Raw genomic sequence first — 23,318 nt, forward strand, 5'->3', positions numbered from 1 at the left:
AGGAAGGCGCACGGTGCACCTGGGAGCGGACAGGCAGGCGGCCGGCGCGCAGGAAGCCGGGTGAACCCCGCCCCTTCTTGTCCCCGTGCGCGGGACGTCTCTGCTTCGGTCTCTGCTTCGTTCATGCTCGCGTGCTGCGGTAGCCTGGACGGTACTGGGCACACAGTAGGCGCTCAATACCTGCTTGCGAGCAGCACAGGGAGAATGAGGTGGGGAGACCCCTGCGCGTCTCTGCGGGGCTCTGAACGCAGCCCCTGCTCGTGGCCACGCGACCACAGCTCCGGACAGGGAGAACGCGTCGGACTCAGCCGCCGGCTGCGGGTCAGGGCGGAAGAGCCAAGAAAAGGAAGCGGCGCCTCGGCGTTGTCCGGGCGAGGACGAGCGCCCTTTCAAGGAGACGAGGCTGGAGGCTCGCGTGCCAAGACCGACGCTTCCGGTCCCCCACGGGCAAACTTGAGCCGCAGCTGCGGGCCGGGCCGCGGGGGAGGGGCTGGCGCGCGGCCAGGGCGGGGTGAGGGCCGCGGGGGCGGCGCTGGCCTCGGCTCCCAGGGGACACATGGGGGGGACACGGCGTCCACAGCCTCCCGCGGGGCCTCGGCTTCCTGTCTGCCAACCACCGGGCTCCCCAGGAGTCTGCGGACGGTTCACGGGGCAACGGGAGTGGTGGGAAAACTCTGCAGTCCAGAGACGGGGGGGGGGGGGGGGGGGGAGGGAGAGAGGGAGGGAGAGAGGGGGGAGGGAGGGAGAGAGGGAGAGAGAGGGAGAGAGGGAGGGAGGGAGAGAGGGAGAGAGGGAGAGAGGGAGAGAGAGGGAGAGAGGGAGAGAGAGGGAAAAGAGAGGGAGGGAGAGAGAGAGAGGGAGGGAGAGAGGGGGGAGGGAGGGAGAGAGAGAGAGAGGAAGAGAGAGAGGGAGGGAGGGAGAGAGGGGGAGGGAGGGAGAGAGAGAGGGAGGGAGAGAGAGGGAGAGAGAGGAAGGGAGAGAGAGGGAGGGGGGAGGGAGGGGGAGAGAGAGGGAGGGAGAGAGAGGGAGGGGGAGGGAGGGAGAGAGAGAGAGGGAGGGAGAGAGAGGGAGGGGGAGGGAGGGGGAGACAGAGACGGAGAGAGAGGGAGAGGGAAGGACGAAGGGAGGGACAAAGGGAGGGAGACAGAGAGAGAAGGAGAGAGGGGGAGTGAGAGTGGGAGGGAGGGAAAGAGAGCTGCCATCCGCGGGTTCACTCCCCGAGCGCCCACGACAGCATCAGCAGGGAGCTGGATGGGAGGTGGGGCAGCCAGGACTGGAACCCAGCGCTCGACCCCTGCCCCCACCTCCCCACAGCCCCTGCCCCACGCACATCAGGACCCCCGCCTCTGCCTTCGCGGGTTGGATGGGGCGGGGGTGGGGGAGGGGCGCGGGAGGCCGAGTTGGCCACATTCTATCCACTGAGTCTGGGGTCAGGACCCCTCCCCACCCCACACACCCAGCGCAGGTCCCCAGCGCCTCTGACCGGGCCATGGCTGGGGCAGGGGGGGCCAGGCCGGCTGTGGGACGCGCGGGAGGGGCACAGGCACGGCGGTGGAGCCAAGGCGCCGCAGAGACCCTATTCTGGGGACCCGTCCCAGGCCTGGCCGCTCCACTTCCCATCCGGCGCCCTGCTGATGGCCTGGGGAGGCGGCGTTGATGCCCAAGTCCCTGGGTCCCTGCGCCCGCGGGGGAGCCCCGGATGGCGCGCCTGGCTCCTGGCTTTGGCCCGGCCCAGCCCTGGCCATTGTGGGCATTTGGGGGGTGACCCAGTGGATGGAAGATTCCCCTTCCCCTTACGCTGCGTTGCAAATTACAAAAAAAATCCAAAGACAGGATGGGGGTGCTGGGCTGAGCACCCGAGGGGCCCGCGTGGGGGGGGGGGCGGCTGAGAAGGCACTGGAGACCTCGGGCGGCGGGGGTCGTAGGGGCCAGATTTCACCACCAGTTTAAAAACCAGGTGCATTCCTGTTCTGTGTGGACGCCACGCGGCGGCGTGACAGGCAGGAACCTCGCACACCCGAGCCGTGGAGCCCAGCGGCTGAGCGCAGAGCCGGGCGCACCAGGGGCGGCAAACTGCACCCGGGGCTCACGTGTGCAAGGGGACCCTGGGGACGGCAGAGGGCTGGGCGACGGGGCCCGGGGTCGGGGAGAGGTTTCGCAGCACGGCGCAGATCCCAGCGTGGCTGCTGGCCCCGTGTGGCCCGAGGCAGCCGGCCTTGCCTTTCCGGGCTGCACAGAAGGGAGCCGGCGAGACCCAGCCCGGAGGGCTGCTGGGAGGAGGTGGCCGTGCGCCGATGCTGAATGCTTGGCACCAGGTCAGCACCACCTAAGCCCTGCCCCGACTCGGATGCTGTGTTCAGCCCTGGCCTATCCAACAAAGACGAAATCTGTGAGTGTGGGCTGAGCAGAGCCTGGCTCGGCATTTGCAATCTCTGAGCTCACCCCTCCCCTCCTCCCTCTCCCCTCCCCGCCCCCCCCCCCAGACCCAGCCTCAGAACAAGTGACGTAACCTGAGTCCCCCGGCCACAGCCACGCTGCTCCCGGCACACCTGGCGTGGAGGGCCCTCCCAGGGGGGCTTCCCTCCCAGGGGAGGGGCGGTCCAGGGTGGGAAGTGTCGCCAGTTCGGCTTAATTAGCATCCGAAGGAGCCGGTTGCCATGACAACGGCGCGAAGCCAGGCTGGCGTGGAGCCTGGCTCAGGAGGCCGCTGGCAGGACGGGTCCGAGCCCCTGGGCTCAGCCGGGGCTCGGCTCTCTCCTCTGTGGGAGGCAGGACTGATGACAAAAACAATCGCACAACCCCCGCCCCCAGACCCAACTGTCGTGCGCACTCCATCTGCAGAGCCGCTTCCCGAGGGCCTCGCCGAGGGCCCCCCGGGGCCGGTTCTAGAGAGTTCCAGACACCCGTGGAGAAACGGAGACCAGGCCCCGGGACCCGCGAGCCGCGCACCTGCTGCCATTTCCCGGGCGGCCGGGAGGGGGCGCCCTGCCTCCCAACACTGCCCCGTGAGGGCCGGCGGTGACCCCCCTGGCGCCACCTGGGGGCCGCGCTGGAGTGGACGTCTCGCTCCACAGCTGGGGAGGCCGAGTCCAGGAGAGGGGCCGCGAGTGAGGGCCAGAGCTCCCGCCGCCTCCCCTTCTGCCCCGGGCCGTGCACCGCCCAGGATGGCTGCAGAAGCAGGACCGGTTCCCGTCCGCCAGGGGCGTCGCTGGTGCTCGGGGCTCCCCAACCTCGCCCTGGGGCCGGGCAGGGCCGAGCTGGGCCCCAGGGCGGGGAGACGGAGGAGGCAAAGCTGAGCACCACCTGGGGTCTCAGGTGAGGGCCGGCGGGCCTGCAGGTAGAGCGCCCCATCGCGCGTCTCTCACCTCTCGAAATCTCTCTCCTCCTCCGATGGGGCGCCCCAGGCCCTCTCTCTCCCCTCCCCCTCCTTCAGCACCTCCGGCCCAGCCCCTGCCCTGCCCCCACCCTCCTGGGGCAGAGCGTCCTCCCCGGGGCCACCCTCGCTCCCACGATCAGCGCCTGGGAGAAGCCAGCGGCTCTGCCTTCAGCGTCCACACCCAATCGGCCTGTTTCTGTCCCTTGGAAGATTCGCTGGTCCATTCCTGCCAGCCTGGCGGCCCCACAGCCTGTCCTCCTGCAGGGGCCACCAGTGGGCGCCCTGGAGAAGCGGAGCGGGGGCCTGTCCCTCGCGACTCCCACCTCCCTCAGGGTCCAGGGCCCTGTCCTCCCTGTAGCGGCCACCAGCGGGCGCCCTGGAGCCGGAGCCTGTCCCCTGTGCCTCCTACCTCCCTTGGGGTCCGAGGCCCTGTCCTGTGGCCCACAGGCCCCACGCGCCCAGCCCTCCTCCTCCCTCTACTCCTCCGTGTCCCTCCCATGCACCGAACTCAGTCCTGCCCCAGGGCCTTTGCACACGACGTCACATAGTCTCCCACTCCCTCCCACTGCCCTCAGCCTCCACTCAAATGCCGCTTGTCATGGAGGCCACCCTGGCCACCTCCCCAGTCTGTCGCTTGCTTTCTCCCCGGAGTGGCAGCTGGGGTCCCACTCGCTGTTCTCAGCAGAGCCAGCTCCTGAGAAGAGAGCTTCGTCCGCGCCGGGAGCAGGGACTGCCGGTGTCACTGCCCCTCGGAGGGCTGCCTGGGGAACGGAAGCCCAAGTCCTGGATGAAGCCCCCCGCGGTGGCCAGAAATTACCCAGGAAAGAGAAAACTGAAGGGGAGACGGGTGCCTTGACCACGCCCCCCGCCAGGGGACCAGTGCTCCTGTGCCCTGAGGGGCGTGTGCCAGGGTCCTGACGCCCCCGGAGCCCCCAGCCCCCACCTTGGCCCCCCGCCCCCCACCCTGCGGCTGCTGCGCTGGCGAAGTTTCTCTTCTGAGAACGCTCGCGCAAGCCGCTCGCACCCCAGGCCGGCGACACGTGAGCCCGGAAAGAAATCTTAAAGGTCGATGCCTATAATTGAATTTTCCTCCAGATAAAAATAGCATCTTTGTAATCGTTTAAATGGCTCCGGGGGAGGGAGGGAGCGCGGGAGGGGGAAGGAGAGAGAAGGGGGGGCCGCCCGCCAGGCCTGGAGGGCCAGCAGGTGTGGGCGTGAGGGCGGCGGCCGTGCGCTCCCGCTGGGGCCCGAGTGTGTGCTTACGCACCATGCACACGCACATACGTGTCGTGCGTACACGTGTGTGCCCGAGCGTGTGTGAGTTCATGCCCGGCCGGATGCACACGAGCACACGCGAGCTGGGGTGATGGTGCGTGTGCCAGGGCAGGGCCACTGCCACGCCTGCCTCCTGTGTAAGCTGCGTGCGCTGCGTCGGGCGGCGCAGTGGGGCGGGAGGACCCGGCTGTGCAGGGAAGCTGGGGGCTCGGCCGGGGTCAGGACGGACCTACGGATGGACGGACGGCATGAGGAGGAGCCTGGTGGGAGCGCAGGGCCGGGGGCCCTCGGTTTCCCTTCCCTGTGCTGGGGTCAGACCCCAAGCTCCAAGAACGTCCCAGCCACTCCCCTGCCCCCATGGTGTCTGGCTGAGGGCGGGAGGGGCTCTCTCTGGCCTCAGTTTCCCCAACTGAAACACAGGTGCACGGGATGCCACGGAGGACCCTTGCCAAAATCGACTTCTCTATTCTTTTTTTTTTTTAAATGCATTTATAGGGCTGGCGCTGTGGTATAGTGGGTAAAGCCACCACCTGCAGTGCCAGCATCCCATATGGGTGCTGGTTCAAGTCCCGGCCGCTCCACTTCCGATCCAGCTCTGCTATGGCCTGGGAAAGCAGTGGAGGACGGCCCGAGTCCTTGGGCCCCTGCACCTGCATGGGAGACCCGGATGGAGCGCCTGGCTGTTGCAGTCATTTGAGGAGTGACCCAGCCGATGTAAGATCTCTCTCTCTCTCTCTCTCTCTCTCCCTCTCTGCCTTTCAAATAAAGTTAATACTACAAAGGAAACGAAGAAAGAAGAGAAAGAGGGAGGGGGAGGAGGGGAGAGGGGAAGGCAGGGGAGGGGGAAGACTCCCAGGGCGCCCAGAGAAAGCGGCCGGCGCTCCCTCCCAGCCACACCACTAACAGGTCAGACACTGCCTCTCAGCACCCGATCCACCCGACAGATCCTGTAGCTGTCACTCAATAAACCCCAACGCCAGTCACTGCCAGACAGGGACCCCAGGAGCGCCCGGGGCGTCCATTCTCCAGGCTCTGACACCCCCATGCGGGAGGCCCCAGGGCCGGAGCTGCCCCGCAATCCGCCTGCAGCCCCCTCCGCGGGCCGCTCTAGGTGGGAGGAGTCTGGGTGTATCGGGAACGCACCTGCTGGTCCCGGGGGAAGAGGTGGGTGGCGCCGGGGCCCGCCCCCAGCCCAGACTCCCACCCTGGGGGCCTCCGTGCTCCCCCATCCAGGCTGAGCCCCGGGCGCCCGTGCTGAGGGGAGGCCACAGGTGTTTGTGCGTCAGGCCGCCCGCCGAGGGCCTGCCACCACCGTATCCCCCATGGGCCCAAGTCCTGGCCACTCCACCTCCCACCTGGCCCCGCGGAGGGGCCCAGTGAGTGACCACGGATGGGACTCGCTCCCTCTCTCTGCCACTCTGCCGGCCAAACCAATAAATAAATAAATCTTAAAAAAAAAAAGTGGTGCACACATTGGAATATTATGTAGCCACAAAAAAGGATGGGCTCGGTCATCCACAGGCTCGGCCATCTGGGGAGGGAACCAGCAGATAGAAGACCTGTGTGTGTGTGTGTGTTTACCTTTCTCTCTAACTCTACCTTTCAAACAAATAAATAAAGAGAGAGAGAGAGAGAGAGAGAGAGAGACAAGGACAGAAGGCACCTTTTGTGCCTGGGGCAGGTAGCCGCTGGAGAGACGGGGACTGAGCCGGTAAACACAGACACACACCACGGATCATGGCAGACAGCGCTAAGGGACTCGCAGAACTGAAGGGAGATGAGAAGTGCGACCGGGGGGGGGGGGGGGATGCAGCCCCAGCTGGAATGGGCAGGGAGGACCTCTCGGAGGAGGTGGCGTTTCTGTTGAGACCTGGCGAGAAGGGGCTGGCTGCGTCCCCAGAAGGAAGAGCGGCCCACGCAAAGGCCCCCGGGCAAGGCCAAGCCCGGCATGCAGGAGGAGCAGACAGGAGGCCCTGTGGCTGACGTGGAGAGAACCAGGGGACAGGGGAGGAGAGAGGGGAGGGGAAGGCAGGTCCTACAAGGCCTGTGGACCCCAGGGAGGGCTTGGGCTTTGATCTGAAGGGGTGGGAGCCATGGAGGGCCGTGGGCAGAGGAGGGGCGGCCGGGACCCAGGTGCTCATGCGCGCCCTCTGGTGGCTGCAGTGGGAGGGACAGGCTGTGGGAGGCAAGGGCGGGAGCCAAGGACCAGGCAGAGGCCCCTTGGGCCAGGTGTGACCTGGGCAGGGGAGGCAGAGAGGAATGTCCATCCCAGCCTCACCTGCCCACTGCCACAAGCCGGCTCACCTGCAGGGCAGTGGCAGGACCAAACTCCAGAGAGGGAGAGAGAGAGAGAAACTCCACTCGGCTGGTTCACCGCCCCCCCCCCCCACCAAGTGGCCACAAGGGCTGGGCCAGGCCAAAGCCAGGAGCTCCATCTGGGTCTCTCACGTGGGTGCGGGCCCAGTGCTTGGGCCATCATCACCGCTGCCTCCCAGGACACGCGTCAGGAGCGGAACCAGAGCTGCAGCCATATTGAACCCGGGCTCTTCCTTGTGCGGCACAGGCGTCTCAGCCCTGAGACCCCCAGACTCCAGCCCGAAGCGCCTGAGAGGGGCTGCTCACTGAGGAGGAGGGCCCAGCTCACAGGCGGCCACGCTCAGGGTTCGGCCCGGCTGGCGAGGCAGGAGGAGGCGGGCACGGAGGCCAGGCGGCACACAGCTTAAATGCTGCAGGGTGGCCCCCGCTGAGCCACAGCCCGCCCAGGTGACCTGCTGGAGGCCGCACCTCCCAGTGCCCAGCCTGGCCCTGCTGCCCCCCGGGGAGGGGTCTGGGGTCTGGGGTCTGGGGCAGGGCTAAGCTGCCTCCCAAGCCAGAGGACCTGGGTTCAAGTTCTGGTTCTGCCTCTGACCCAGCTCCCTGCTCACACACACGCTGGGAGGCGGCACTGAGGACTCCAGTCCTTGGGCCCACGCGGGAGCCCTGGATGGAGCCCCTGGCACTTGGCTGCAGCCTGGCCCAGCCCCGGCTGTTGTGCGCATGTGGGGAGTGAACTGGTGAATGGGTGCTTGTTCCCTCGCGCGCTCTCTCTCTCTCTCTCTCTCTCTCTCTCGGCTTTTTGAGTAAATAAAATATTTGGCCAGCGCCGCAGCTCACTAGGCTAATCCTCCGCCTGCGGCGCCGGCACACCAGGTTCTAGTCCCGGTCGGGGCGCCGGATTCTGTCCCGGTTGCCCCTCTTCCAGGCCAGCTCTCTGCTGTGGCCAGGAAGTGCAGTGGAGGATGGCCCAAGTGCTTGGGCCCTGCACCCCATGGGAGACCAGGAGAAGTACCTGGCTCCTGCCATCGGATCAGCGCGGTGCGCCGGCCGCAGCATGGTGGCCATTGGAGGGTGAACCAATGGCAAAGGAAGACCTTTCTCTCTGTCTCTCTCTCACTATCCACTCTGCCTTCAAAAATAAATAAGAAAAAAATATTTAAAAACACGTAAGACGTGGGGACCATCCCCCAGTGCACGAGCCCTTGGGGGATCCCCAGCCACACCTAACACGGCCCACAGAGCCGGTCTCGCGCTCCAGGCTCAGCCGCCCGGCCCAGGGGCGGCGATGTGGCAGCTGCTGGCTGACAGCACTTTTATTGATTTCTTAAACAAGTGCTCAGCGGAGAAGACACTTGGCCCAGCTGCAGCTGTGATGTCTAAATGATCCTTCGACGTGGTCCCGGGCGTGGGCAGCCGGCCGGCCGGAGAGCTGCGCGCCCACTGCCTCCCGCTTTGCTTTAAGCTCTTAGGACGGGACCCCTCGGCCCCTTCCCCAGGACGCTCCTGGTTTGGGGATTAACTGTGCCCGGGGGCTGGGGTTCCTCCCACGGCACGGATGACCCTGTTTTTAGAGATTTATTTATTTGAAAGGCAGAGAGAGAGAGAGAGAGAGAGAGGGAGGGAGGGAGGGAGGGAGGGAGGGAGGGAGGGAGAGAGAGAAATCGTCCATTGCTGGTTCACTCCCCAAATGCCCACAACATGGCCAAAAGCCAGGAGCCAGGAGCCTCTTCCAGGTCTCCCACACAGGTGCAGAGACCCACACACTTTGGCCATCTCCCACTGCTTTCCCAGGTGCGTTAGCAGGCAGCTGGTTCAGAAGTGGAGCAGCCGGGACTCGAACCAGTGCCCTGTGGATGGCAGCACCGCAGGCATCGGCTTCGCCCAGTGTGCTGGACAACAGTCCTGTGTCACACTCGCCCTGGTACACAGTAAGCACTCAGTAATCCGCCAGCTCCGGCCGGGCAGAGGAGGGGCCAAGGCGTCACCTAAGACCCCCGGTTGGGGGAGGGAATTTTCCTGCTCCCTCTGAGCTGCAGGAGGCAGAAGGGACCCTGGACCTCCTGCCGGGGCTGGGGGCAGAGGCAGTCGCTGCTCTGAGTCTGCGGCCAGGGAACAGGTGCAGCCCCCTCCCACCTCCCGCCAGGCCCCCAGCAGCTCTGCCCTGTGCATCCACTCCACCCCGTCTCCTCCAGAGCCCTGCTCTCGCCTCGCGCCCTTCCCAGCTCACCCCGGACCCTCTGGTTCAGGGCCCAAAGCAGGCTCCTCGCCTGGAAGGGCCCCAGCAGGGAAGGTTCTGGGCACCAGCACCCGGTGCCCACTCCTGAATGGCATCCGTGCCGAGCACCTGCAGGCTCTTGTCGTCTGTCCTACACAACACAGTGGAGCCAGTGTGAGTCCAGTGCTGGCCCCGCGGGAGGTGTCGGGAGCCAGCCACAGGTGACTTTACCAGGCACAGCTGGTAAACTGCAGCCTGGGTGACCGCATCTCATACGGGCGCCGGTCGAGTCCCGGCTGCTCCACTTCCGATCCAGCTCTCTGCTGTGGCCTGGGAAAGCAGTGGAGGACGCCCCAAGTCCTTGGGCCCTGCCCCCGCGTGGGAGACCTGGAAGAAGCTTCTGGCTTTGAATAGGCTCAGCCCTGGCCGTTGTGGTCATTTGTGGAGTGAACCAGTGGATGGAAGACCTCTCCCTCTCTCCCTCCCTCCTTCCCTCCCTCCTTCTCTCTCCCCCTCCATAACTCTGCTTTTCAAATAAGTAAAATAAATCATGTTTAAAATAATAAGTCTATGGGAGGGTGTGCACGGTGTCCACGCAAGCCTGCACCATTGTAGGGAAGCGGCTGGAGCACTGCGGGCTTTGATGCCCGTGGCGGGGCCGTGGACGCCAAGGGGCCCCGATCTCCGCACCTGCCGGCCTGGCATGGCCGCTTCTCCCTCCCCCTGCTGCCCTGGCCCAGAGGTCACCCTCAAAGGGCATGGGTCCGCCTCCTGCACGTTGCTACCTCTGGCCTCAGAATTCACTCTGGTCTGAGCGCGGCGACCGCTCCGTGCCCGCCCTCCAGCCCTGCCTTTCCCTGTCTCCCAGGCGTCCCAAGAAAGGATCCGAGGTTATGCTGACGGTGGTTACACCGTAACAATCCCCCCTGGCCCCGGTTACACTGGAACAACTGCAGCGCTGGCAGTGGCTACATTGTGACAGCGGTGAGGGCCAGACCATAGTTACACTGTAGCAATTTAAACCCTGCCAAGTGGCTACATTGTAACCATTACAGAACTCACTGCCCTCCCCTGCATTTCTACCCCGGGCTGGGAACGGCCTTGAAGTCACGGCTTTATGCCTGATGTCTTACTGGACCTGGGGAGGTGGCGGTCAGTGCTGGGCCCATTTCACAGATGCAGAAACAGAGGCTCAGCCCGCTTGAGTTGGCAACACCAAGACCCACGCTGAAATGCACACTCTGGACCCAGGCCCCGGAGGGGGGATGCTGGGGTGTCCACAGAGAGCAATCTGGGCGGGGGGGGGGAAGTTCTGCATGGATTTCAATGACTTCTTCGCACTGAGATGAGCCTGTCTTCATTCCATCCCCCACAAAGCCCCGGCAGGACAGGTCCCACAAGGGTGGGCTGTGCGTGTGTGTGTGTGGGGGGGGATCTGGCCGCCCCGCTCTAAGCGGCACCCAAAGGGAGACCTGCGCTCCCTGGTGCCCCCCCCCCACTCGGGCGGGTGCCGGGGTCGCTCCACTCTGCAGGTGAGAAGACTGAGGCGCAGCCTGGTGGCGCCGGGGCCGCAGCTCCTCCCGCGGGAGCACCGGCGCCCGGCAGCCCCACCGCGGTCTCCCAGCGGCGCCGCCTGGCTCCGAGCCCGGCTGCCCGGAGGCATTTTGCTTTATTAGTTGTCGGGCGCCCCGTTAATCGTCCGAACCAAGCGATTAGCGTGTCTTTTATATACGGCCCGGTGTCTAATTGTGTAGCGTGTAACACGGTGGCTCCAACCTGCCCGGCTAATTACCTCTCCTGCACAATTAGCGCCTCGTTATCTACGGCGACAGCCTCGTCTGTAACTGTCCAGCTCTGGCCCTCAGCAAGGCCGGCGCCCGGCCCTCAGGACGGGGAGCCGCAGCCCCCCAGGCGCCATGTGAGCTGGGCCTCTCCCTGGGAGACCCAGACCCTGCCCTGAAAGGTGGGCAGACAGAGGTGCCCTCTGCTGGTGGAAGGGCATGGGAAGCTGGGCTGTGCAGGGTAGATAGGAGTCTGTGGGGGCCGGCGCCGCAGCTCACTAGGCTAATCCTCCGCCTGCGGCGCCGGCACACCAGGTTCTAGTGCCGGTCGGGGCGCTGGATTCTGTCCCGGTTGCCCCTCTTCCAGGCCAGCTCTCTGCTGTGGCCAGGGAGTGCAGTGGAGGATGGCCCAAGTGCTTGGGCCCTGCACCCCATGGGAGACCAGGAGAAGCACCTGGCTCCTGGCTTCGGATCAGCGTGATGCACCGGCCATGGCGGCCATTGGAGGGTGAACCAACAGCAAAGGAAGACCTTTCTCTCTGTCTCTCTGTCTCTCTCTCTCACTGTCCACTCTGCCTGTCAAAAAAAAAAAAAAAAAAAAAAAAGGAGTCTGTGGGGTGGAAAAAACAGAGGTGAGGCGGCTCCAGTGAGGGAAGGAGGCAGGCCTGCGAGGGGCCGGCGGGGTCCTGACACAGCCTGGCTGCTGCGTTGGGGGGAGCGTGAGGAGACGGCAGAGGCGGGAGGTGGGCTGGGAGGATCACACGGAGGGGCTGGCGCCGGCTGGGGGGCGGGTGAGGGGCTCCAGGAGGGGAGCGGCTGGGTCAGGGTCAAGTGCTTGGACAGGAGTCCTGGCCGCGGCTGCTCCCGGGAGCCGTGCGGTCTGAGATGAGGGCAGGGTGGGGGAGGGGCTGGGGCATCCCCCGTGGGCGCCGGTTCGAGTCCTGGCTGCTCCACTCCTGATCCAGCGCCTGCCGGTGCTCCTGGGCGGGCAGCAGTGACGCCCCTGCACCTGCGCGGGAGACCGGGGTGGAGCTCCCGGCTCCCCCCTCTGCCCTGGCTGTTGGCAGGCGTTTGGGGAAGGGCCCAGCAGGTGGGGGCTTGCTCGGCCTCTCTCTGCTCTCACATACAGAACAAGACGGAAATGAATGAACTTTAGAGGCAGATTCTCCAGCGAGGGCGAGGCGGGAATCCCGGCTCCCGCAGCTCCTCCCCGAGGGAGGCGCTGGGGGCTGCGGTGGGGTCAGCGACAAATCGCCCGGGAAGCCGGCAGCCAGCCCGAGCTGGGGCGGGGGGAGCAGCCCCACGCGGATCTCGCCCCAGGACAAGACAGGGAAAATAAAGACTTGGGAGCTCCGCGGCGGAGTGTTCTATAAGAACTTTTTCAAAGCAAACACGGGAGACACGAGCAGTTTTTTAACTGACAGACAACACAATGCAAGATAATATATTTAAAACCCATATCAGCTGTTAACCGACCATAAAAATACGGCGACATTAATCTGCGCTGCCTGTCACGGGCCCTCGGAGCAGCTGTTTGGCGGCCGCCGCTTTCCTTGACACTTTTTGCAAATACATCTCAATTTATTCGGATAAGGACAAGAGAAACAGCGCTCCTTCTCCCCGCCTCGCCCGCGCCCGCCGCTCCGGCCGCACGCGCGGCGCCGCCTCACGGCCGACCCCGAATTTCCCCCGAGCTCTGGGCGGCCACGTGTCTGCAGGTGAGGGCCTGGCTATGGCCGGCGCCGGAGGCCAAGACTCCACGTGCACCTGCTACTGCGCTCCGCCCGCCTCCGCGGAGAGCCCGCCCTCCCCGCGCGGCGAGATCCTCCGCCCCCCCCCCCCACTCTGCTCCAGCGCATGGGGCTCCTTGCTGCCCCTCCCACACGCCAGGCTCGCTCATGCCCCAGGGCCTTTGCATGGACGCCCCCTCCCCGTTCTTCTGTCTGGATCTGCTTCCCTCTCTGGCTCTCAGCTCCAGCCTCGCCACCTCCTCCGAGAGGACCCCACGCGCGCACACCCCTGGCTCCCGTGGCCGCCCCTGCGTCGCCCCTCCTGCCACACCTGGTTGTCCGTCCTTCCCGGCCCAACCTCAATCTGAAAACAGCTTGTTTCCTCCCTGTGGGTCCCGCCTGCCTCTCACACAGACGGAACCCCACTGGCGCTGGCTGGGGCGGGCCTATCCACCCCCTCCTCGCTGGGGCAGTGCCGGCCCCTAACGGGTGCTCAGCGCCAGGAGGCTTCGAAAGCTCACGGAGGTCGGAGTGGAACAGTCAGTCCACAGGCGGGCGTAGGACACAGCAGGACAAGCCGCCGCCGGGCGCCCGCATCCCACAGCGGAGCGCCAGCTCCCTGCGCATGCGCACCTGGGAGGCCGGAGGCTCAAGCGCTCGGGCCCCTGCGGCCCACGTGGGAGACCCGGAAGGCGCTCCCGGCTCCTGGCAGGTGCAGGCATTTGGGGCGGGAACCGGAGGGTTGAGGATCTCTATCTCTCTCCCTCTCCCTCAGTTCATCTGGGCGCAAACCCCGAGACCCACGCGTCAGGTTCTCCGTGGTCCACGTTTGCTGAGGCCCTGTGCAGACCCCGGCTCTGCGTGGACCTCGGAAGCTTTTTGCACCCAGAGAACTTACCGGGTCACCCCATTCTCACCAGCTTCGTGTAATCAGAGACAGACTCTCCCATCCGCTGGGTCACTCCTCCAATGCCCACAGCAGCCAGGGCTGGGCCAGGCTGAAGCCAGGAGCTCCACCCGGGTCTCCCGCGTGGGTGCAGGGCCCAGGGACTTGGCCGTCACTGCTGCCCCCCCAGGTGCATCAGTAGGGCGCTGGGTGGGGCAGGATGGGGACCTTGACTCGGGATGCACCCCAACCCCGCCCCCTTGGCGCCTCCTTGCTGAGGGAACCAATCAGGAGCTGCGGGGGGTGGGACTGGGGGGTCTTCCTGGGGGACCGCGTGTCCCCGGTCTGCGTGCAGCTGACTTCCCTCCCTGGGGGGTGGGCTCAGACCCCATCGCGGGTGGTGTCCTGCCCACCACTCTGAGCGTGGCTCCCTCCCTGGCCCCCAGGCCCAACCCCCAGGGTCTCCCAGCGGCCCGGGGCCACCCCATCCAAGCACCTGCCGCTGCCGCTGCCGCCAGAGCCGCCGGGTGCGGGGGAGACCCCAACAGATGTCCCCAGCGAGCAGCATCTGGGCCACGTGCTGCTGGCAGCTGGCGGCCAGGGCTCCGGGTGGGGCGTCCCACGTTCCCTCCCGGTCCGCCGTGCGTCTGCGGTCAGGCAGGAAAGGGTCCCACCACGCTGCCGCCCACCGCCCCCTGTGACCCTACACCCCAGGCCTCAGTGCAGGGACCGTGCCCCGGCTGTGGCTGCTGCCTTGGTGGCCCTGCTGGGGTGGTGAGCGCCACCGCGGGTTTGGTCTCAGCCACTTCCTCCCCATCACTCACGCTGTTCCAGCCACGGAGCCTCCTCACTGTCCACCACTGGGCCACACCCGGTCCTGCCCCCGGCCCTTTGCACGTGCCGCCGCCGCCAGGAATCAGCTTCTCCTTTGCCTCATCCGCGTGGCCTCAGTCCCCAGGCACCCCCAGCCCCCCTGTGCAGGAGCCCGGCTGTGTCTCTGCACCTGCCTGGTCCTCCCAGGAGGCTCACAGCCGCCATCATAGACATTCCCTGACCTGAACTGACTCGCGGGCGGTGCTTCCTCCCAGAACCCCCGGGCCCAGGGTGCGGCAGCCCACTCCTGTCGGGAAGGGAAGGGAGGGGGGTGCTGGCTTGCTACTTCTTCTCTTTCGGTCGTGTTTGCTTACTTGAAAGGTAGACGGAGTCAGAGAGAGCTCCTTCACGCCCTCAATGGCTGCAGCAGCCAGGGCTGGGCCAGGCAGGAGCCAGGAGCTCCATCCGGGGCTCCCACGTGGGTGCAGGGGCCCAGGGGCTTGAGCCCTCGCTGCCGCCTCCCTGGGTGGGCACGCGCAGGGAGCTGGACAGAAAGCAGAGCCCAGACCCGAACCAGGGTCTCTGATAGGGGACGCGGGGTCCCACCTGCTCGGAAACACCTACCGCTCAGGCTCACTCCTTCACCTTGGGTGGTCAGCTTTACTGGGGTGCCCTGGGGAGTCTGAAGGCCCCCAGCCCCCTTGGTCTCTCCCAGAGGCCATCAGGGCCCCACCCCCTCCCGAGCCCCCCAGTCCAAGCCCCCGCCCTTTCCGGGCCTCAGTTTCCCCATCTGAAATGGCAGCGATGGCGAGGGTCGGTGTTGCTGCGGGCTTGGGCCCGGCCCTGGCACCGCGTGCTGCCCGCATCATTTCTTCCCCCTTCATTTCTTCCGCCCCCAGGGCTCAGCCATGCTGCCCCCTGCCGCTGAGGACCCAGTCCCAGGTCCCCAGCCCCTGTTCTCTGCCAAGAGCCAGAGCCGGGAGAAGCTTCTAGAAGGCGGGGGAGGGGCCGCCTGGCGGCTCTGCGGCCGCGTCGAGTCAGGGGGAGGCGTCTGTGCAGCACTTCGCTGAGTTTGGGGCAGCGGCGAGGTGGGGGTCCCCGGACCGAGCGCTCCCAGGGCTTCAACCCAGGCCCAGGTCCCAGATGCTCCCCTCCGGGCGGGGAGGCCTCGGAGACCCCCAGCTCCAGTCCCTGGAAGTGACCCCAGGGGCGACCTCCGCCTGCAGCCTGCGCAGCCAATGAGGAAGCCCACTGCGGGAGCCTGGAAACCGTTTCCATGGCACCCGGCCGCCGCGGTCCCTGGAAGGGCCTGGTCGGAGGGGGAGGGGCTGGACTGGAGGGGGAGGGGAACGCTTGCTCGGTTACCAAGGCAACCGCAGCTGCTGCGGGAGGCGGGCCCAGCGGGCGGGGGCGAGGCCTGACCCCCAGATGGGCGCAGACTGAGGCAGGAGGATGCAGGGGGCTCCACCCCCGAAATGAAAACTGCACCCTGCGTGCGCCACCGTGAGGGGCCTGGCGGGGAAAGAACGGGCCCCAGGAGACACAAAACAGGCCCGAGGCCGCGGCCTGGGCAGTCCGGGAGGGCTTCCTGGCGGAGGGGAGAGTCCCTAAGCTTTGTGGGCCAGCGCCAGGGTCCCGGCGTCGCAGCTGCGGCACGGCGCGCCTGCCTGCCGGCTGACTCACGGCTCAGCAGCCGCTCCCGCCTTCTGCGACGGAAGCGCCCGCAGCACCTGCCGCGAACCAGAGGTGGCGGCGCCCGCTATGTCCGGAGGTCACTGGTACCCGGCGCGGGGCGCGGGCCCAGAAGGCGGCTCCCCGGCTCCCCGCGCAGATTCGCGCTGTCCGCCCGAGTGACCCTGCAGACGCAGCCTAAGCGGGCACGGCTCGGCGATGACGCCCACGTGGGAGGTGCCCCCGGCCCCAGCTGGGCGCGGATGAGGGCGGGCCAGGGGCCGCTTCCCTCCTGCCACCAGCCCGCCGGCGGCACACGAGGCTGCCCAGGACCCGGAGGGCCGCACAGGGCTGCAGGCACGGCCTGCTGGGGGCTGGGGGCGGGGGGTGACCCCTTTTATCAACTCAGCAGTGCCAGGACTTGAACCCAAGCCCGGTGGCACCAGGGCCCCACTGTTCTCGCTCCGCCACTGTGGCTGCCCTCCTAAGAAGCTTCTGGAAGCCCAAGGAGCCCCGCCTCAGAGGAGTCTGGGAAGGAGCCCCTCCCCCCCCCCCCCCCCGACTCTGTGGCTGCCGGGGGCGGCCGCGGCTCTGCGTGCACCCAGCGTCCTGGACGCTCACAGGGGACAACCGCCCGCCCTCAGTTTCTGTTTTAAAATGAAGTCTGTTTCTTTATGTTGAAAGCCAGAGTGACAGACGGGGCAGAGACAGAGATCTTCCCCCCCCCACCCCCGGCTCCCTTCCCAGATGACCACAACGGCCAGGGCGGGGCCAGTCCAAAGCCAGGAGCTCCATCTGGGTCTCCCACGTGGGTGCAGGGGCCCCAGCACTTGGGCTGTGTCCTGCTGCTTTCCCAGGCCACAGCAGGGAGCTGGATCGGAAGCGGAGCAGCGGGACTTGAACCTGGGCCCACGTGGGAGGCCGGTGCTGCAGGCGGCTTCGCCCGCTACACCACAGCACCCACCCCTTGGTTTCCTTTTGTACATAGATTGCGACGTGACAGACAGAGAAAGGACCGTGAAATACAAATGAGCAAGGACTGTCATTCCTTCCCCAGCTGATGGCCCCGGCTCTTGCTTCTTTGAAGTCCAGTGCCGTCCGCGTTCAGGCACGCTGGGTCCGCGAGCCCAGGGGACGGCACGGTGCTACTTCTAACACCTACTCGGGGCTGTCATCGGGGCATGACTGGCATTTAGCAAACATGCAAATGCGTGCGACTGAGCGGGTCTGAGGTCCGCACAGTCGCGTGGAACCAGCGGCACGATCCAGCTGATGACGACATGCAGCCCCTGCCAGGTTCCCCAGAGACATCTGGGCACATCCGGCCTCCGCCCAGCACACGTCACTGATGTCGCTGGGCACCGCCCTCCCGCTCTGGGTGTCAGTTCCACTGCCCCGTCCCCTGCCTCTTGCCTGTTGGCTCCAGCCAAAGATCCCAGGGCTCACTCTGATTGGCTTGGCTCGGGTCACATGGCCACATCTGAGCCAATCACTCAGACGCACTGTGTGGTGTCCCACTAACCAGCCCAGGCCACCGGAGAGCAGGAAGTAGGCAGGGGTGGCAATCGGGCTGGGGATGGAGGAGCAGGGCCCCCAGAGGCAGTGCCACATCATCTGAATGGCTGCTTCAGCCAGGGCTTCCATCTTGAGTTCAGCGTGCGATGCTGTGTGGCGCTGGGAGAACGTCTTGCCCTCTCTGTTGCTCCCTCACTGCCAGGAGTGAGAGCAGACAGAGGAGGGGTGCTCAGAAGCCTCCCTCTCACTCAGAGCCACAGGCTCCAATTATTGAGCACTTCCTGTATACCAAGAACAGCAGCTCTACCCCAGGACTGTGGTTTCCGCCCTCTGTGGCCAAACACCCCATCCTAGAAGGGAATTCACAGAGCAGGAGCGACCGACCCGTGCAGTCAGTAAGACCCCGCATAACACAAAGGAGACGCGACGAGAACTGCCTCGCAAGAAGCTGTGCGCTTCCCGGCCAACCGTGCTGAAGCCGGCCTAGGAGGTGGCCTCCGCCGGGACCCCAGCCCCCACGCTCACCCTTCTGTGCCCCCTGCAGCCGCAGAGGGCGCTGGTGAGCCCCGAGGCAGGTTACAGCCCTCCTCCGCCCGCAGCCCTCCGTGGCTCCCACCTCCCTCAGGGCCAAAGCCTGAGTCTGCTCCCACCAGCCCTGCAGCCCACAGGCCCCCTGCTCCAGCCACACAGCGCCCCCTGCTGTCCTCCCATGTGACACGCTCCCGCGGTGGCCCGGGCGCTTGGGTCCCTGCTACCCAGGGCTGGGCCGCAGCAGTGAGCTAACCAGCCCCCACCTGTGCGCAGGTCACCGTGTGCGCGCTCAGTTTCCGGCTGGCCCTGGGGGGGGGGGAAGCATACTCATTTCCATGGCAACCGTGTTGTCTCCAGTGTGACTACAGGCTGAGTGACAGCCACGGAGGCCAGATGAAGTCACTGCCACCCACGCTGCAGGGAGGGGAGCGGCGCCGGCCCCAGCGCCAACCAGGGACAGGCTGGGGGGGGGGGTCAGCAGGCAGGGAGTGGGGGACCTGCCCGCTGCCCGCCATCGCTCGCTCCCTCCTGCCTTGGCATCTTAAGGGGCTCCCAAGAGAGCTCAGATCTTCCTGTAACCCAGCGAGCACCTCTGATCCGCTCGGGTACCGTCCACACCCAGCAGCACACAGCAGGCGCTTCTTACATGCTCTGCAGGAAGGAGGGAGGCGGGGTTGGCCGAGCACTTCTTCCCCAGGGTCCTGGCCATCCCGTCACCAGCCCCTCTCAGCGGCCGATTGGCAGCCCGCAGCCCCCTCGGAGTTCTCTCCGGACTCACCACGTCAGCAGGCAGCCGCGGGAAGGCCCCAGGCTCCCGGCCCCCAGATGGGGCTGGAAAGAGCCGTGGCCACGCGGGTGTGTGTGCCCATCTGCCTACGGGTGTGCACACGTGTGCGTGTGCCCGTGTGAATGTCCACACATGGGTGTGCGAGTGCACACACGTATGCGTGCGTGTGTTTGTGTGTGCATGTTTCTGGGCCCAGAAGGGACTCCCAGGTGGAAAGTGTGCCCGGTTCTTCGGGAAAGATCCGCCCAGCACACGGAACCGCCCCAGACTGCAGCAGGCGGCGCAGCGGCCCGAGTCAGGGCGACGGAGACCTGGTCCCAGCGTGAAGGTGGGGGCTGCGTGACCGCCTCGGGGAAAGAGGCGGACCCCGGTGCAGGGTCAGAGCCGGGGTCGGGGCCACAGCATCACACGGCGGGGGACGGGGGTGTGCCTGTATGTGTGTGTGTCTGTGCATGTCTCTCTGTGGGTACCCATGTGTGTATCTGTGTACATCTGTATGTATGCATGTGTGTATCCGTGTGTATCATGTAGCCATGTGTGTATTTGTACTTATCGGTGTGCATGCATGTGGACGTCTGTGTGTACTTGTGTATCTGAGTACCTGTATGTTTGTATCCATGTCCATGTGTGTATTTGTGTGTGTATCTGTGTATATCCATGTACGTGTGTGTCCATTTGTGTATCTGTGTGTATCTGTGCATCTGTGTGTATCCATGTGTATACATGTGTATCTGTGTGTATCCATGTGTACCTGTGTGTATCCGTGTGTGTATCCATGTATATCTGTGTGTATCTGTGCATATCCGTGTATCTGTATCCATGTGTGTATCTGTATCTGTGTGTATCCATGCATATCTGTGTATCCGTATGTATCCTTGTATCTGTGTATCTGTGTATCCGTGTATATCTCTGTGAATCCATGTACCTGTGTGTTTGTATCTGTGTGTCCATTTGTGTATCTGTGCGTATCCATGTGTATATGTGTGTATCCATGTGTGTATCCGTGTGTATATTTGTATCTGTGTGTATACATGTGTATCTGTATCTGTGTGTATCTGTGTGTTTGTATCTGCATGTATCCGTGTATCTGTGTGTATCCATGTATATCTTTGTGTATCCATGTGTGTCTGTGTGTATCTGTGTATATCCATGTACCTGTGTGTTTGTATGTGTGTGTCCATTTGTGTATCCATGTGTGTATCTATGTGTATCCATGTGTACCTGTGTGTTTGTATCTGTGTGTATCCATGTGTATCTGTGTATATCCATGTGTGTATCTGTATCTGTGTGTATCCGTGTGTGTATCTGTATCTGTATTCATGTTTCTGTGTGTATCCGTGTATATCTTTGTGTATCCATGTGTGTCTGTGTGTATCTGTGTATATCCATGTACCTGTGTGTTTGTATCTGTGTGTTATTTGTGTATCCATGTGTGTATCTATGTGTATCCACGTGTACCTGTGTGTATCTGTGTGTCATTTGTGTATCTGTGTGTATCCGTGTGTATATTTGTATCTGTGTGTATACATGTGTATCTGTATCTGTGTGTCCATTTGTGTATCCATGTGTGTGTATATGTGTATCCATGTGTACCTATGTGTTTGTATCTGTGTGTACCCATGTATCTGTGTGTATCCGTGTGTGTATCCATGTGTACCCATGTGTGAGCTTCTGGTCTCCTCTTCTTACAAAGCCGCGGGGGTTCAGGCACAGGGAGGCCAGCCTGATGCCCTGGCCGGTCCTAAGCCCCTCCCCAGCCCCCTAAGCCCTGGTGCACAGACCCAGGGGGCCGCGCCCACACCGAGCCCCCGGCAGGCGGCAGTGCTGAGACGCTCCACCTGGGCTTCCCACACACCTGGGCCCTGGCGAGCCCCAGGTCCACCCCACCATGTCGGCTGTCCCCTGGGGCTGATGCTGCCCCGCCCCACCTCCTGGCCCCCCGCTGTGAGCCAGCCCCCCACCCCCACCCCCAGGCTGGGAGCTGGGACCAGAGCAGACAGGACACCTGCCTCGGTGGGGCTGGCCATGGGGGGCCATGGTGGGGGGAGACAGGCGGGGAGAGGGGAGGTGTGAGTTTCCAGCTGGGGAGGGGACACTGGGAGTGCCAGGGAGGGGACACTGGCTGACAGTGACAAGGACACCTGAGGAGGTGCGGAGGGAGCCCCGGGAGTGAAGGGTCCCCAGCAGGTCCTCAAGGCGGGACCATGCTGGGCACAGCCGCTAGTCCAGTGCGAGCACTGGCGGGGACACAGACAGGGCCATGGGATGCAAAGATGGCGACCCCCATGCTGAGGAGGGGACCACCCTGCCGACACCTCCACACCGGGCTTCAAGCTGCCGGACCGTGAGGCCCTTGCACTGTGTGTGTGTTTAAGATTTCTTTACTTGAAAATCAGTTATGGGGGGAGGAGACAGACAGAGATCTTCCACCTGCTGCTGGTTCACTCCCCAAATGCCCACCACAGCTGGGGCTGAGCAAGGCCAGAGCCAGGAGCCAGGAGCTCCATCCGGGTCTCCCCCATGGATGGCAGGTGCACAGCACACCTTGTGGGGGCGCATGCGCAGGGAGCTGGAACTGGGTGTCGAGCCGGCATTGAAAGCCGGGCACTCCAATGTGAGTGCACCAAGCCCGCGTGGGGCGATACCGACGCAGACCAGCGCACGCCTGAGGTCACACACAGGAACCAGCAGAGTCGGATCCCCAGAGCCTTGTCCGACACCATGCTCCCAACAAGGACAGACTTGCTGTGTGGCAGGAGCCACTGCTTTTCTCTCGGGACCTCTGAACCCCCCCCCCCCAGAATACATCAACCCACGACCTACGTCTCTGCGAGACCCACCTGCAGCCTTCCTCCTGCCACAGGCCTTTTGCACTGGCTGCGCCCTTGGCTGGAGCACCCCCACCCCGTCTGCTCCCCTCCCCACCCCTGCTGGCTTCCAGTCCCAGATCACCGCCACTTCCTTAGAAAGGCCCTCCCTGCTCCCCTGCCCCCTACCCACCCCACTGCATTTTCGTGACAACCCCTATCTCGCTCAGACGGTTCCACGTTCATCTGTTCGCGTGGCTATCACCCGGCTGCTCCCAGGGCCAGGGCTGCGCGTCTGTTTTGTCGCTGCTTGGGTCAGCCAGTCACACAGTAGCTGCTCAGCACCTGCGTCTGGAAGCCCCGTGTGGGGCTGGTGTGGGGCCTTCACAGCTCCGAGCCTCAGTTTACCTGCCAAGGACGCAGGGTGACCATCGTCTCCCACAGGGACGCCTGCTGGCCCTGGCCAGGAGGGCGGGAAAGGCCACGGCCCCTGCTGGAGGGCACGGCGCTGTCCGTGGTGCTGAGCCACGCTGCTGTGAGAGGCTGGGAGGGTCGGGGCGTCCGGCAGATCCTCCGTGGTGGGATTCGGGCTTCTGGGACTGGCCAGCTCCTTCCCACAGGCTCCCCACCCCACTCCGTCTCCTGGAGCCTCTCCTCCGAGCCAAGTCTCCCCAGCGCAGCTCCAGCTGGCCCACGAGAACCAGGGGAACAGGGAGTTGATGGGGAGCCAGAGCCAAGGCGGCTCTCTCCTCTGTCTCGGCATATCCCGGTCTCTCTCTCTGGGATTGTGCCTTTACGTCTCTCTGTCTCTGCCCCTGCCTGCCTGGCTTCTCCATCTTTGTCTCCTTCCATTTCTGTCTCTTCATCTCTTGGCCTCTCCTTTTCCCTCTTTTAATATACTTTTTAAAATACTTATTCATTTGAGAGAGAGAGCAAGCTCCCTTTTGCTGGTTGGCTCCCCAAACGCCCGCAACAGTCAGGGCTGGGCGAGGCTGGAGCTGGGAGTTGGGGACTCCATCCAGGTCACCCCCAGGGGCAGCAGGGGTCCAAGTACTTGAGCCATCAGCCCCAGCTGGCTCCCAGCGTACATATCAGCTGGGGTCGGAGTGGAGCAGAGCTCAGACCCAGCCTCTTGCCTGCTGCGCCCAGCGCCCACCCTGTCTCTGGCTGTGTCACTCCTGTCTCTCCCCCTCCCTCCACTCAGAACGCTCCAATCCCTCCCAGCCCAGCTGCCCCCAGGGGACCCGATCTCCTCTGGGCCCCCAAGGAGGGGGGAGCAAAGACCCCCCACCTGCATGCTGGCCATCTCTCAGCCAAACGGGGCCACCGTGCCCTGCCTCCCGCCGCCCCGGGCAGGCCTCCATCTCCCTCGTCTACACTGTCCGTCTACACCGGGACATGATTGGCAGGCGGTCTCAGTGCCTCTGATTCCCTAGGGCTGCTCCCCGCTCCAAGCCTAAAATAAGGAAATCTCATCAGCCCCCTAACACCTGGCAGCAGGAACATGCGGCGGGTGAATAATTTATCCTGTGAGTCATTTTAATATTTTATAATAATTGCGAGGACCCGTTTGGTTTTGTGTAGTTGTCTAGGTGTCATTAAGACATCTCTGAAC

General features: G+C 64.5%; 1 protein-coding gene across 1 annotated transcript in view; it reads left to right on the forward strand.

Moving 5' to 3' along the window:
* The window catches only part of LOC149121392 (uncharacterized), a 46,872-nt gene that overhangs the window by 7,929 nt on the left and 15,625 nt on the right, over positions 1-23,318 (forward strand). Inside the window, 2 exon segments of the mRNA XM_089316295.1 lie at positions 19,299-19,463; positions 19,495-20,517. Coding sequence (XP_089172421.1) covers positions 19,299-19,463; positions 19,495-20,517 — 1,188 coding nt within the window.

The sequence above is a fragment of the Oryctolagus cuniculus genome, chromosome 16 (genome assembly GCF_051225735.1).
Source record: "Oryctolagus cuniculus isolate XC-2025 breed Fujian yellow rabbit chromosome 16, ASM5122573v1, whole genome shotgun sequence".
Taxonomy (NCBI): domain Eukaryota; kingdom Metazoa; phylum Chordata; class Mammalia; order Lagomorpha; family Leporidae; genus Oryctolagus; species Oryctolagus cuniculus.